Source organism: Trichoplusia ni, chromosome 12, assembly GCF_003590095.1.
Source record: "Trichoplusia ni isolate ovarian cell line Hi5 chromosome 12, tn1, whole genome shotgun sequence".
NCBI lineage: Eukaryota > Metazoa > Arthropoda > Insecta > Lepidoptera > Noctuidae > Trichoplusia > Trichoplusia ni.
The window spans coordinates 1478408-1491241 of NC_039489.1; the positions used below are offsets into that span (position 1 = coordinate 1478408).

General features: G+C 36.0%; 1 protein-coding gene and 1 long non-coding RNA gene across 12 annotated transcripts in view; one reads left to right on the forward strand and one right to left on the reverse strand.

Annotated features, from left to right (window-relative positions):
• The window catches only part of LOC113499368 (tight junction protein ZO-1-like), a 134142-nt gene that overhangs the window by 46218 nt on the left and 75090 nt on the right, over positions 1–12834 (reverse strand). The window contains exon 1 of one of the 11 annotated variants that reach the window (XM_026879833.1): positions 4987–6341. The exons of the other annotated variants lie outside the window; for them this stretch is intronic. Coding sequence (XP_026735634.1) covers positions 4987–5055 — 69 coding nt within the window. The 5' untranslated portion in view covers positions 5056–6341. Of the gene's footprint in view, positions 1–4986; positions 6342–12834 lie in introns of those variants that run through there. 11 annotated transcript variants of the gene reach the window in all.
• On the forward strand, positions 7485–8275 carry LOC113499371. The gene is made up of 2 exons (XR_003401096.1): positions 7485–7646; positions 8182–8275. It is a non-coding gene; the product is annotated as an uncharacterized LOC113499371 (long non-coding RNA).

Consider the following 12834-nt stretch of genomic DNA (forward strand, 5'->3'; position numbering starts at 1 on the left):
AATTAAATCTAATCAACACAAAATGAAGATGAGACGATTAAGGTTTACATTATTTATATAAATGCTAATCGAGCAAGAATCGACTAAATAGAGAGAGTTGTTCTGGCCAGTGGCTGTACGCGTAGTTTATGGTCAGTGAAAACGCGCGAAAACGACGCGCTTGCGTGATAGCATCCATAAATATGAAGGCGGGAAACGTTTCGCGACTTATTTCGTGTACTTCAATATTATAAACTAAGTATTACGTGATTCAATTCGATTAATAAACTCGTAATTACTTAACATCTATTTTATATGTGAGTTTAGATTTAATAGGTGTTTTCTTTTTTATTGACATTTGAATTGTTTTGATTTTGAGGTTAATGAACTGTATAGTACATAATATCTTCCAAGTTAACTTAATACTCGTAGGACTCATCTTGAATTTACCGCATAGATTTCTTATTTTATCTAATATTTATTAAAAAATGTATTTGAGTGATCACAACTACGAAACATTCTAGTGTTGTGCCAAGATTCGCTGTAGATTATGACACTTTGAATGTGAAATGTTTCATAATGAGAATGTTGTCGGACTAGTCCGTTTAGATAAGATGGCAATCTCATACAAACTGGTTTTAGTACCTACCTGTTAGAAAATTTACACAAATCTAGATTTTACGTCTAAAGTAAAGTGTAAAGCATAAAATAAAGTGTGATTTTTGAAAAAGGAAATTAATTTTACCTGCCATCCTCCATTTTGTATTTTTGACAGTTTTTTGTTACGTTATGTTAATATTTTCATGTTCTTAAATCATGTGAAGGGTTTTTTACAAATCTCTAATGTATCTGCTACTGATGAACAAGGGTGGTAATTGCAGTTTGCTCCTTTTCAATACCAAAGAAAGTTAAAAACGATTTTTTTTTAACATGAGGATACAAATTGAACTTTCGGTGATGACAATCAGTTTTATAGCCGTTCACTTCATTGTTAGCAAGTTATTAATGACACTTAACATCAATTAAGAAAATTGATAGCTTTCTAACTGGGTCTCTACTGTTATCTGATGCACGAATTTCACAATTACGTAACACTTTTAATTGTATTGACCTTTATGGTCAGTAAGTACAGACCTAAGGTTTACTACGACGTCTTAAAGTAAAATTTGCACGTGTGTAAGCGAGACAGTGCATTATACTATGTAGAGCGGCATCTCCCTTCCACACATGCAACATTATACCTCTAAAAGGTGACTGCAACCCTCCAGTATTCTCGAATAACAGTATTTAGAGCACTAAATAGCCAGTTCCGTCTGTTTAATAGCTCTACATTTCACATTCGTATAAGTATTTACATTGTATCTGGAGTCCTACCATCACTTTAAACAAGACTCCAGATGAGGAACAGAGCAAACAGGTTTTACTTCAGTAAGCAATGTCTCCATCTTAAACTTTCGTTCAAGGCAAGTCTTTGGGCAGTAAACATGTTGTGAGTCAATGCCACATGTATAGGTATACCTATGTATATGCTAGCAGAATATAAAATGTATTCAACTTCACGATATCGCAATGTTCGCAATGACAGCCATCAAATTCGAGTCTTTACTACTGGCATGAAGTAACTTGAGAACAGCTTGTATTTACCGTATTTTATATGTTGATATAGGCTGTTCAGCTTATTCTAGTATTATTAGGCTTCAAGCTTAGTAAATGTTTGTCATGTCTCTTCTGTTACTCCATTACCTGGTTATTATTTTACTAGTGATGGCTCGTTTTATTTCAATTGGATGAAAGTAACCAGCATTTTTCAATAACGGCGTGAATTCGATGAAAATTGGTTTATATGGCCGAATTCATCAATAAAAGGAGCTTTTTTAATTATTAGTCCTTTTAGAGGAAAAGTGCTCAGATCAGATCACCTTCCTCCGGTTAATAAGGGCTTTGTGGAGTAGTAACGGCGCAACAAACTACACACCAGAACACTGTCTTAAGCACGTTTGGAGTCCATAAAAATATTATCTCAACATTATTTTATAGTAATACACAACTACTTCCATTTTAAGAATCTAATATCTACGCATAACCAAGAGCGAAAGCTAGTAGAGTCAGTAAAGTAACAGAAGTCGGTTTACAATTTCTGATTTATGAAGTGCCAGTATTATTCCATAACATGCAGGAATTGGTGTTCAGCAAGTTTTGAATATAGAAGGTGATAAATCTTTTTAATAGCATAACAGAAAACAGAGAGTCGTGGGAGGATTTAGGGGAGGCCTTTGCCCAGCTCTGGGTCACAAGGCTAGACTAAATAAAAAAAAATAGAACAACTGGAGCTCTTTGATCGTGTACAGTTGTTTCGAAAACTAGTTCTGTGTTAACATTTTGTTTCCGACCGTACCTATACTCTATGCAAGTCTATGTTACTATATCCATACTCCTTAGTCCTAGCATTCATTTTGCATCGCAGTTATTCTGAGATTTAGACGGGAAGTACTTCAGACGACCTATTTCGTACGACGAGCACTTCAATGAAATCTATATTCGTTCGGATTGAACTTGTCAACCATTAAGTTGTATTTGTAAATGGATATTTCATCTTTGTGATCGCTTATTCACTGTTCGATTTATTATGTTCGCAGGACTAAGGTGCTTTTTTTGGTAAACGAAAAGATTTGGAGAGAGGACTACTAAAGAAGTTTGCAAAAACAGTTTTTATTGTTTAGGATGAAGATATAAGCCTTTCATAAAAAGCTATGACTATATTTCTAAGTATAAAAAGAACCCTGAAATATTTCTAGACAATTTTAGAAATATTTTTCCACATATGAAATAAAATGTCAAGCTATAACACCTCTGCCTTACCCTTTAAGGATTGCAGTCGTGATACTCGTAATTGAACTACCTAATACCATCGGCATAACCAATATAACAGACTGCACTACTCTAAAGTGTAAGACCGTCAAAGCAAACAGTAAAGTTTGTTGACTCCAGTGACTCATTTATCGTATATTTGGTTTATGATAACTTAGCTTCGAAGCTTACTCAATGCAATATAACGTTAAGTTTAACCTTCTTATAGCCAACCTATTTGAGTAATAAGTATTAGAAATGAAATATTCTCAGTTATATCAAACCGATTAGCCAAGCTACATTTCGACAAACGTTCGCGTTGAGAATTGTCAAAAGTATGAAATTGACAGATCTAAGTCACGTGATAGAACAAAACGAAATGTCATTTTCATACAATTGACAGTTAAAGCTGTCTATTAACGATATCTGAAATATGTCTTGGCTAAAGAGGTTGGATCTCTAGAGTGTGCAAGTACAGTAGGAATGCGTTCATATTTCTGCTCGGACATAATAAGACAAGTCCACAAACCGGTGTTCGATGTTACTAACTTAAAGGTCAGCGTAAACTATGAGAAAAATGTTTTAAAAGCTTCGAGTGAACAAATATTTGCATTAATAGAAGGAAGGCCCTCTAACGTGGGAAACGAGACATGTGACTCATTGTTACTCAAAAGCAATTAAGAAAAACTGCATAAAATATAAAAAGCGAAACCTTTATTCCATGTAATTTTAATCCTATATTTAAACATAATACAGTAGCAAATAATTATCCAAGTTAACGGTGTACCTTTAAGGCTGAACGGGTGAGTTCGAGGCCAAGAAGGATAAAATAAAAAAAGTAAATTATTGGCGACCCGACCACTTTGCCGTCGACAGCTGCGAATTGGCGCGAAACTGGTTTTTGGCGGGATCAGTGACGTCACTGACATGTGCCTTCCTCCAGTTTCGGACGAACAAAAAACGACGTCTTTCATGCTGGAGGTCCATTCGATTTTACGGGTACTTATTATTGTTATATGTTAGTGCATTGTATGTTTCGGTTGTTATCGCAAGCAGGTGACGGATGTATTTTATTCTAAGTTGACTCGAAGTCTTGAAAGGAGATATGATAACCAAAACATTGTTTTAATTGTAAACAACATATTGTCCTTTTTCGCAGGGTAGCCAGTAAGGACATGTTAAAATGATAAAATGTATCTTCTTTGCAGAATAAATATTCCCATTTAGATGTTCCCGAATCTTAAAGGAGAGATTGTAAGTAAAAAAATCATTGAAAAATTTAAGAGGTATGACCTCTAAGATGAGTTAACACATTACGTATATAAAACAGTGACATTGGCCAATCTGAAGTTGTATAACTACTCATTATGATATAATATCATTTCTTATTGTAATAATCCTAAAACTTGTGAGAAATAAAAATCTTTTGTTCTACATTGCATAGACAATCTCGGTCAGTAGTCAAAAGAATAACTTATATTTTAAGCATTAAATAATTATGTTCCTTTATATGATGTTCAAAGTTAATAAGTTACTGAATACGCTTTCTCTTTGATAGCTTAAATTCCAGTTACTGCATCAAGATCATGCTAAGATGATATTAACATATCAATTATCGAGTTTACACACTTCTTTAATTAGCTGAATCATCTAATGACCTGTCTTCACTAATACTTTCAACACGTAAGGGAATAAATCACACGCACACAGCACTTTAGTTCTGCAGCCTTATATAATTTGATATCAAATGCATGCGAGCAAGCACTGCATAACAAACATAGGGAATAGTGGCTAGAAAACTAGTTTCTGTTCTACTTAAGTTATTTTTATTGTTGCACAACCTGTCGCGTTAAATTAAATAAAATGTATTGAAGTGAAATATATTATGGTATTATTTTGTTTTATTTGATAATTGGTTGTATTTGGTGAGAATCGTGTTAAAGTTTCTAGCATTGTTCGAGGCGACTGACCGCAAAACCGTGGTCAGTTTGAAAGTTTATAAGTCACTTTTTTATAAAACATAGGTCATAAAACAATGGTCAAAACTTAAAAGTAAAGTGTATCAAATAATTGAGAAGTCATTGCACTTATTCATAGGTAGGCATGCAACGGCAAACGTGTTTTGCTTCACCGATACCTACTGAGAAGCGGGCAGCTTACCTGAGACTCACTCCGGACGTGGTTCAAATTATTCACCACTAATCCGTTGTCTGTTGCTATTGGATCCATTATCCTTATCACAAAGTTTCAGCCACACATTGCACTCCACGCTCAAACTTCCAGCCCCCGAATACCACTCACACCAGAATTAGTCACTAGAGAAAAACGCATCTAGGCACAGTAATAGAGAACACACTGGCGCCTGACCCTACTGGGTAAGGCTTCACTGGCTTAGTTCAAACAAACGAGTTACACCACCGACTTGAATCAATAAACCGCCGTAATAACATTACGATGTGAACTACAAAAGTTTTCTCGGAAATTAAAGAGTATGTTACAAGTTTGGTTGAGCACAACGTCTGGCCGATCGTAAGGACGCCAGGCGGCGAAAAGTTAACCGTGCGTGATTTCTGGGGGACTCTCAAAAGCAAATGGTCATATAAGCTATCAATCTTTGCATACCAGAGTGGTGAGGTGAAACGGACATTCTCGTTTTGGCGTGCACCGCGGCGTGAGTGAAAGGGACGAAGCATGCGCAGGTACTCCGTCTCGAAGTGGGCGAACAGTATCTACAGGTTTTGCTCTCCCACTACAAGGAGGCACGGAGCGGACTCGAGAGCCTCGGAGCTTCGAAGTTGACTCGAGAAACACAACACGCGTTACAAGCTCGCCAAATTATCATTTTACATTACGCATATTTAGTTTATAATACTCGTATGGCCATAACCCCAAATACTACCGGTTTCTGTCGTTTCCATGTTCGCATGTTGACAATTTAAAACACGTGTTACTTTTGCTTTTATGTTTCAAACTTTCATTTAAAAAATACACGTTCAGTTTAGTTTTATTATGATATTAAAGTTTATTAAGGCTTTGTTTTAGTAAGCTTCGTGACACAATCACAAAAACTTTCAATACCAATGATAAATCGAAGTTAACCGGTCCCAATGCATCTCTGGTGAAGGCCGCTCGGGCTAACCTCTACACAGGACACTCCTGCGCAGGGACCCACGCACACAAACATAGGCTCTCAATACAGACAAATAACCACTTTATACTGAGCTGTCAGTGCGAACAAATGTTTATAAAATAGGGGTTCTTCGTACCTGGTCTTTGTGTTCTTGTGTAATTGGCATTTTTTTGAGGTGCTATTTTTATAAATACAATGATGACGACGACATAGCAGGTGTGTTACCTTTTCTCGACTATTGAAGCTTCGCAAGTTGGTTACTTGTAGTCTATCACCTAGGTTAGGTAACGAATGAAAGAGGTGTTTTAGCTGACCCCAGTCAAATTATTGATACAGCTTTCGTGCGAGACAATTTTCTCTCATAGCATTATCATTATTATTTTTTTGCTAAATCGACAACCATGATTTAATGTTCTTGTTTCTTTGTGAATATACTATGTATTATTTTTTACCATGTATCAATTTGTTTGTTAGGTGTTATGCACATTGAAATCGTGGCCTATTACAAAGTATATTAACGCGTTGTTACTTACTTATTTGTGACCGGGTGTTGTGGTGCAACTTGGGAGAGGCCTATGTTCAACAGAGGACCTCTAGGCTGAATTGATTGATTGACTAATTTTCATTTTGGATTTACATCAAGTTAAATACTGCACCAAAAAGTTTGTGTGAGTGATTTGTGAAAGCCATTTTGTTTCATAAAAATATATAATCAGAAACGAACAACTTCTATCTTCTTCTTAGTCGGCAAGAATATTTCACATTTAAAAATCGTATTCAAATCTCCTTCATAAGAACTCCTTGGTACCCATAAACACGGAGAACAAAACGCACCATAAACGAAGAGCTGTCAACACAATGTCATGACAAAATTCGAAGGCGCTTGGCTCCTACTTATTACTGCGCTTGTTGTTAAACATATAGTAGATAGTCATGGACGAAAACGATAGGGAAGATGGTAACGTACTTACTTTATCTAAGTAAAAATCATATTTCTATTTGCTTCTTTATTGCTAGTTGATGAATGGAAGCTTATCGGTCATTTACATGTGTGGTGAGGGTCGCTTGAACTAAACTTTCTGTTAGCCACTCTTGCTCAGGGAACGGTGCACACAAACACAGCTTCTACAGACACGTGACCACTTTTTGTAGAGCTGTCAGTGCGAACAAACGCTTATGAAATAGGGTTCGTGTTAACTAGTGGTTATGACAAACATAGACTTTCGTTTCAGGACCTTAATTTTGTTATATTGAAGCAATGTAGATTGAAAAATATTTGGGCGCTACCGCCTACGTATTCTATAGTCGATTTATAATTAAAATTATTTGTTTCGTCATTGTTGTTACTCATATTTTGGACAAAGACAAAAATCAACATTGCACAATAATATTCAAGCCTCATTTATTTTTTCTTTCCAAAAAGTAAATACTATACGACCATATAGCAAACCTCTGTTAAATATAAGACTGATTAAAAAAAAATAAGTTTGGATTAAAATCTCCTTTGTCAAAATCTTACAGCAGCCATTAAATGACAAATGAGAAAACATACCATAAACATAGAATAGTAAAATTAAAATGTCATGTCGAGACAAGAATTCCTTGCATTAGTAACCGTTTCTGCGGTTTTTTCATGTGTTGCTACTGTTTTAGATAAACATAATCATGGGCGAAGACGATAGTCGAAATGGTAACGTAAATAATATATCCCAATAATTTATCACCCTAGCTAGTTTTGACATATGGATCCTCCATACTATCGTTTCTCCAGCATGGGGTTTTTATGAGAATACTTCAAACCCAAACCCAAAGAATATTTCATCTTGTCGCGGCGTTTTCTCTGTTTCCTGCGTTCATTCGAATGCGTATTTCTCAGAGAAAATGCCAACGCTCCGCAACAAAGCTGTACGTTGCGATGTCGCGGCGTTTGCGCCTCAAATTCGCTCATTGACGGCGTACTCTGGAGAAACGCAAATGCGAACAGCACTAGTCCTTAAATTTTATCTCAATAATCAATTATGGTTGAGGCAACATGAATAGAATTAAAACTATTCGAAAGAGAATTTTTAAAACCGATCTAGGTTACATAGATTTGCAACGAAAATTCAATGGCAACGCAAACAAAGTTAAGTAGTAACTTAGATTATCAGCAGGAATGGATTTCAATACTAGCATTTCAATGCCAAAATGAATCTAAAAACTAAAATTACTGTTAAAAATTTCAGATCACAACCAAAATTTGACGTCTACTACAAAGTAGCCACAAACAATGAAATCTAGAAGAGTAGCGCACTAACTAAATTACAGTAAGAAGCAAAATGTTTGACGGAATCAAGCCAACGCGCCTTTGGCATCACACGGGGTACAAGCACTTTATGAGAATGTTGAATTGCCGACTCACGGCTGACCCGTGCAGGGTGTACAGTCAGCGCGCGAGACCGGACCTGCTGATGTTGCACTTCCTAGTATTCTCTAGCGTTATGGGCCTTGCATATTCATTCGGGCTAATGAGTCCGCCGAGGTCTTGTAAGAAACCTGATGAAACATACACGGCGGCTAGCAGTGTTAAGTGTAACTCCGATCCTTGCCCGTCTGATCAACAGCCGAAGCGCCCGAAACCATGCCCTCCTGCAGATGATTAATTTTTTTGAACTAAGAAATGGAAAAATATACAGATTGACATGATCTAATAATTGCGTTTCATTCATTACCTAGCTTGAGGGTGAGGTATTTAGTCTAAGCATAGTTGTCTACCTCTGATTTGAGTTCTTTGCCTCCCGCAAGGTGATCAGTATCTAAAACTTATGAAGGTGATGCTGAAGTGCAATAATTTCTATCAATTGTTTTTGTGTGTGGTTTAATACTAATTCCTTTCGTACACTATATTTACTACGCTTTTGCAGACAGTTGTGCCATTAAACCACTCGATGTTAACATATTTGCTATCATAACCGAAATTAAGTTGGGTTACAGCATCCAAATAAATTGCTATTCTTCGGCTTTATTTTACGACTTCTAAGTAAAATTTGAGCTTAAATTGAATAGCTATGCACGTCGCTAGGATGACATCAATAATATAATTAGTTACCTATGTATTTAAAAATGTTAAGTTTTATTGTTTTAACTAGTGAACCAGTTTTGATCGTGTGATGTGTTCGCTGTATTATCCCATACTAATCCCATTAACTACGTACAATAAAACGCCTTAAAATACGTTCTTCACTACTTGCCGTACTTGCTATGTATGTTGCCGTCTTAAGATCAATTACCTACAACTGTACAGACATCAGGTACTAAAATTGAAAATGACAGTGAATAATAAGACCTCCTTTATGACGTGTCACGTGATTTGATTGACAGTAATTTGACAAGCTTTAAATAAAAATATAATAACAAAAATGAAGAACACAACTCCCCATTAATTCTGTAACATTACAATTACCAAATACCCAAAATAAACTGCCAGCTTACATTCAAAATGCCGGATTCTAATACGCACGCTGCAAAAGTGGCTCTGTTATCAACGACAATGGCGGCATTTTACCGTCTTTTTAATCAAAGAGATGACTAACATTATCATGTCAGAACATACCTCCACAAAAAGGTTAGCACACATTCCAACCATAAAAACATTAAAAAGTAAAGTGTCTGTGATGCGAAACGTCATTTACAAGAAAATGTGTTGGTAGCAGAAAAAGAAATCCAGGTGTTTGATCCGCTATAAATTTTAAATTACCGAAATTGGCTGAAAATTGAAGACGCCAATATGCTGGAGAGAGGGGATCAGCTGCGACTTCTATGCATAGTAATGTCGATGTCTCTCGGAATGATGTACTCGTTCGGACTGTTCTCAGAGCCTCCTACGCCAAATAGAAGAAATTACATGAGACAGGTGGCGCAGGTGCAGGACAAACGGGAAATGCAAGAGGTCCAGGAGGCGAGTGACGTCAGAGAGACGCAGGAAGAAGGCAAGGTGAATCAAACTGAGGAAGTGAAAATCTCAGTGCCAGTAGCACCTGAATCAGTACCTTTACTAGACCTGTTAAGTGCCAGTGAGAATATTGAAAACTCTTAAATACAGGACTTAAATACATGGGGTTAAGGAAGAACAGCCAAGCTAATGTCTGGCCTGAGATTTTATACCATTTATTTTTAATTTGTTTTATATTATAAAATAGCACCCATTAAAGTTGTGTTCCACTGATTATGTGTATTAGTTGTCTTTCCCATCATTTCCCCTGCCGTTATCCCAATTATTTTATTTGGGGTCGGCGCAACATGTCATCTTCTTCCATACCTTCCTATCTGACGTCATCTCAGAAGAAACACTCTTTGCAGCCATATCGCCTTATAGTTGTCTTTCCCATATTTGATTGAATAACATTATAATAGTATTGACTTCCTAATTGCTGTTGCAATACATGTAACAGTTTGACATTGCAAAAACTGAGAGTATAAATATTATTCTGGTGTAAGGCGCGATATTAAATGTAATGATTTTAGAAGGTCATTTGACTAATTCGCGTGTGTGCGCAAATGAGGCTGCCTGGATATTTAAAAAAAAATACAAGTACAGAAAAAAATACGAAATTGGCGGGAAGTGAAAGGGACAACTCATGACGGGCAATTCTGGGAGCATTGAAAAATACGTCTACGCTTGATATACGGTTTAAAGATTATTGTAAAAGATTTAAGAAGGTGTGGTATCTGAATAAAGTTGTATTGTCGACAAATTAATTTTATTACACTGGGATGGTTTATTGCTTACGGCAAAGAAAATATATTGTTATATTTTCCGAATGGATAGATATGTATAGGGGAAGAGGACGGCCAAAGAAACTAAGGATGGATTGTGTATAAGACGATATGGCTGCAAAGAGTGTTTCTTGTGAGATGACGTCAGATAGAAAGGTATAGGTAGAAGAAGACATGTTGCGCCGAACCCAAATAAAATAATTGAGATAAGGGCAGGGGAATGATGAACTGCTAAAGCCTGAACTAAAGCTTGTATATTCAGCATACCACCAGAATTTGATCAAGCATGCGGGATTCTATCATTCTATTTTTCAACTTAACTATCGATCAATTACCATCATCAGATTTATGCCATGACTTTTATTCCCTTACACGTATATTGTCTCTTATGCCTTTTATTTTAGGTAATCTATGTGTATATACATTTTCGAGGACCTACTTCGCTCGCTTCAAGTAGAAGTTTTAATTGTGTGCCCTTGGGGAACTAGGCCTCGCAAAGTCTGGACCTACCTTTTTTAATTAGTTTGCTTTAGATCCCCCTGCTAGGCAAAAGCCTTATTCTTCTCTTAGTTTAGTTTTATTTATTTACTTATATAGATGTAGCCATAACCAACGACTATCAAAACGATACAAAGCAGAATAAAGAGGTTAATTCTATTTTAGTGGACAATACCAAAAACTACACCATCATCCAAAAACGAGAAAAATATTCATCAAAATCATAAACGTCACAAACCATTCCCTTTTATAAAAAATCACATAAAAATTTCTAAAAAATATGCTTACGACTCACATGATATCTAGAATAATAAAGTTTACAAAAAAATTATATCATGACTACAAAAAGATGGATTCTTGATATGTGTGTGTTTTCGGTTTCATTTTATACGTCTTACAAACTTATGAGCAGATTCCTAAGAGCAGCTAAAAAGTAAAGTGCCTGTGATGTGCAACGCTGAAAAAGGATTCCAAGTGGTGATCCACTTAAAATTTTAAGCCATTGGCTTAAAAGTGAAGACGCCAATGTCAAAGCTAGAGAGAGGGGATCAGCTGCGACTCCAATGCTTCGTAATGTCGATGTCTGTTGGCATGATGTATTCGTCCAGACTGCTTTTGGAGCCTCATACTCCAAATAGAAGAAGCCACATGGGACACTTAGCACAAGTACAGAAAAAACGAGAAGTGCAGGAGCTCCAAGAAATGATGGATAATAAAGCGATGAAGGAAGAAGGCAAAGTGAATCAAACTGAAGATCTGAAAGTCTCTGTGCCAGTAGAGTCCGAGTCCCTACCTTTACTAAACCTGCTAAGTGCCAGTGAGAATATTGACACTCTTTATACTGGACTCAAACATACGGGTTAAGGAAGAACAGTCATGCTGGACTTGAGGAGTTCCTGGACTCCGATTTTGTACAGTCTAGTATGTAATGTGGTGTTTTCTAAAAATAGTACCTAATAAAGTTTTGTTTTGGTGGTCAAAATTCTATTCTTTAAATATATATTCAATTTAGAATAGAACCGAACAAATATAATAATTAATTGTTTCTAGACGTTAAAATTTTCATTATATTTATCGACAATGGTCCCCAAACTTAGCTGAAGAAGTATCTTGGGGACCTGAGTGGTAGAAGTTCTTAGAACAGTTTTAATTCTTAGTTGGTAAGATTATATTCAAAACAATAAAGAGAAATTTCAAAAGTTAGAACTTATAAAACAGATGAAAATAAAAAAATATGTGAATGGAGGAGAATAGAGAGATAATCGAATTCATCTATAACAAAATAAATTCTGTCGACTACAATGTAGATCGTAATGACATGGTGAGAAATGGGTATGTTTGAGCAGGAAGCCAGCAGGAACCGTTTTTGTTTCAAAATCTTTGAATGTGTAATATTCAACCCGTTGTAAGCAAGCGTGGTAGCAATACTAAAGTATTGGGACATTCATAAACTAAAAATATATTATGCCAGGCATAGTAGAATGGGAAAAGTAAAACTTATGGTAACTTAAACAAATTTGATAGCTTAATAGGCAGTAAGGAGATAACCAAGAGTAATGATTATCAAAATAGGAAGAGAGCTACGACTGAATAGCTCAGCCCAGTAATCTTACGAGACGTTGATA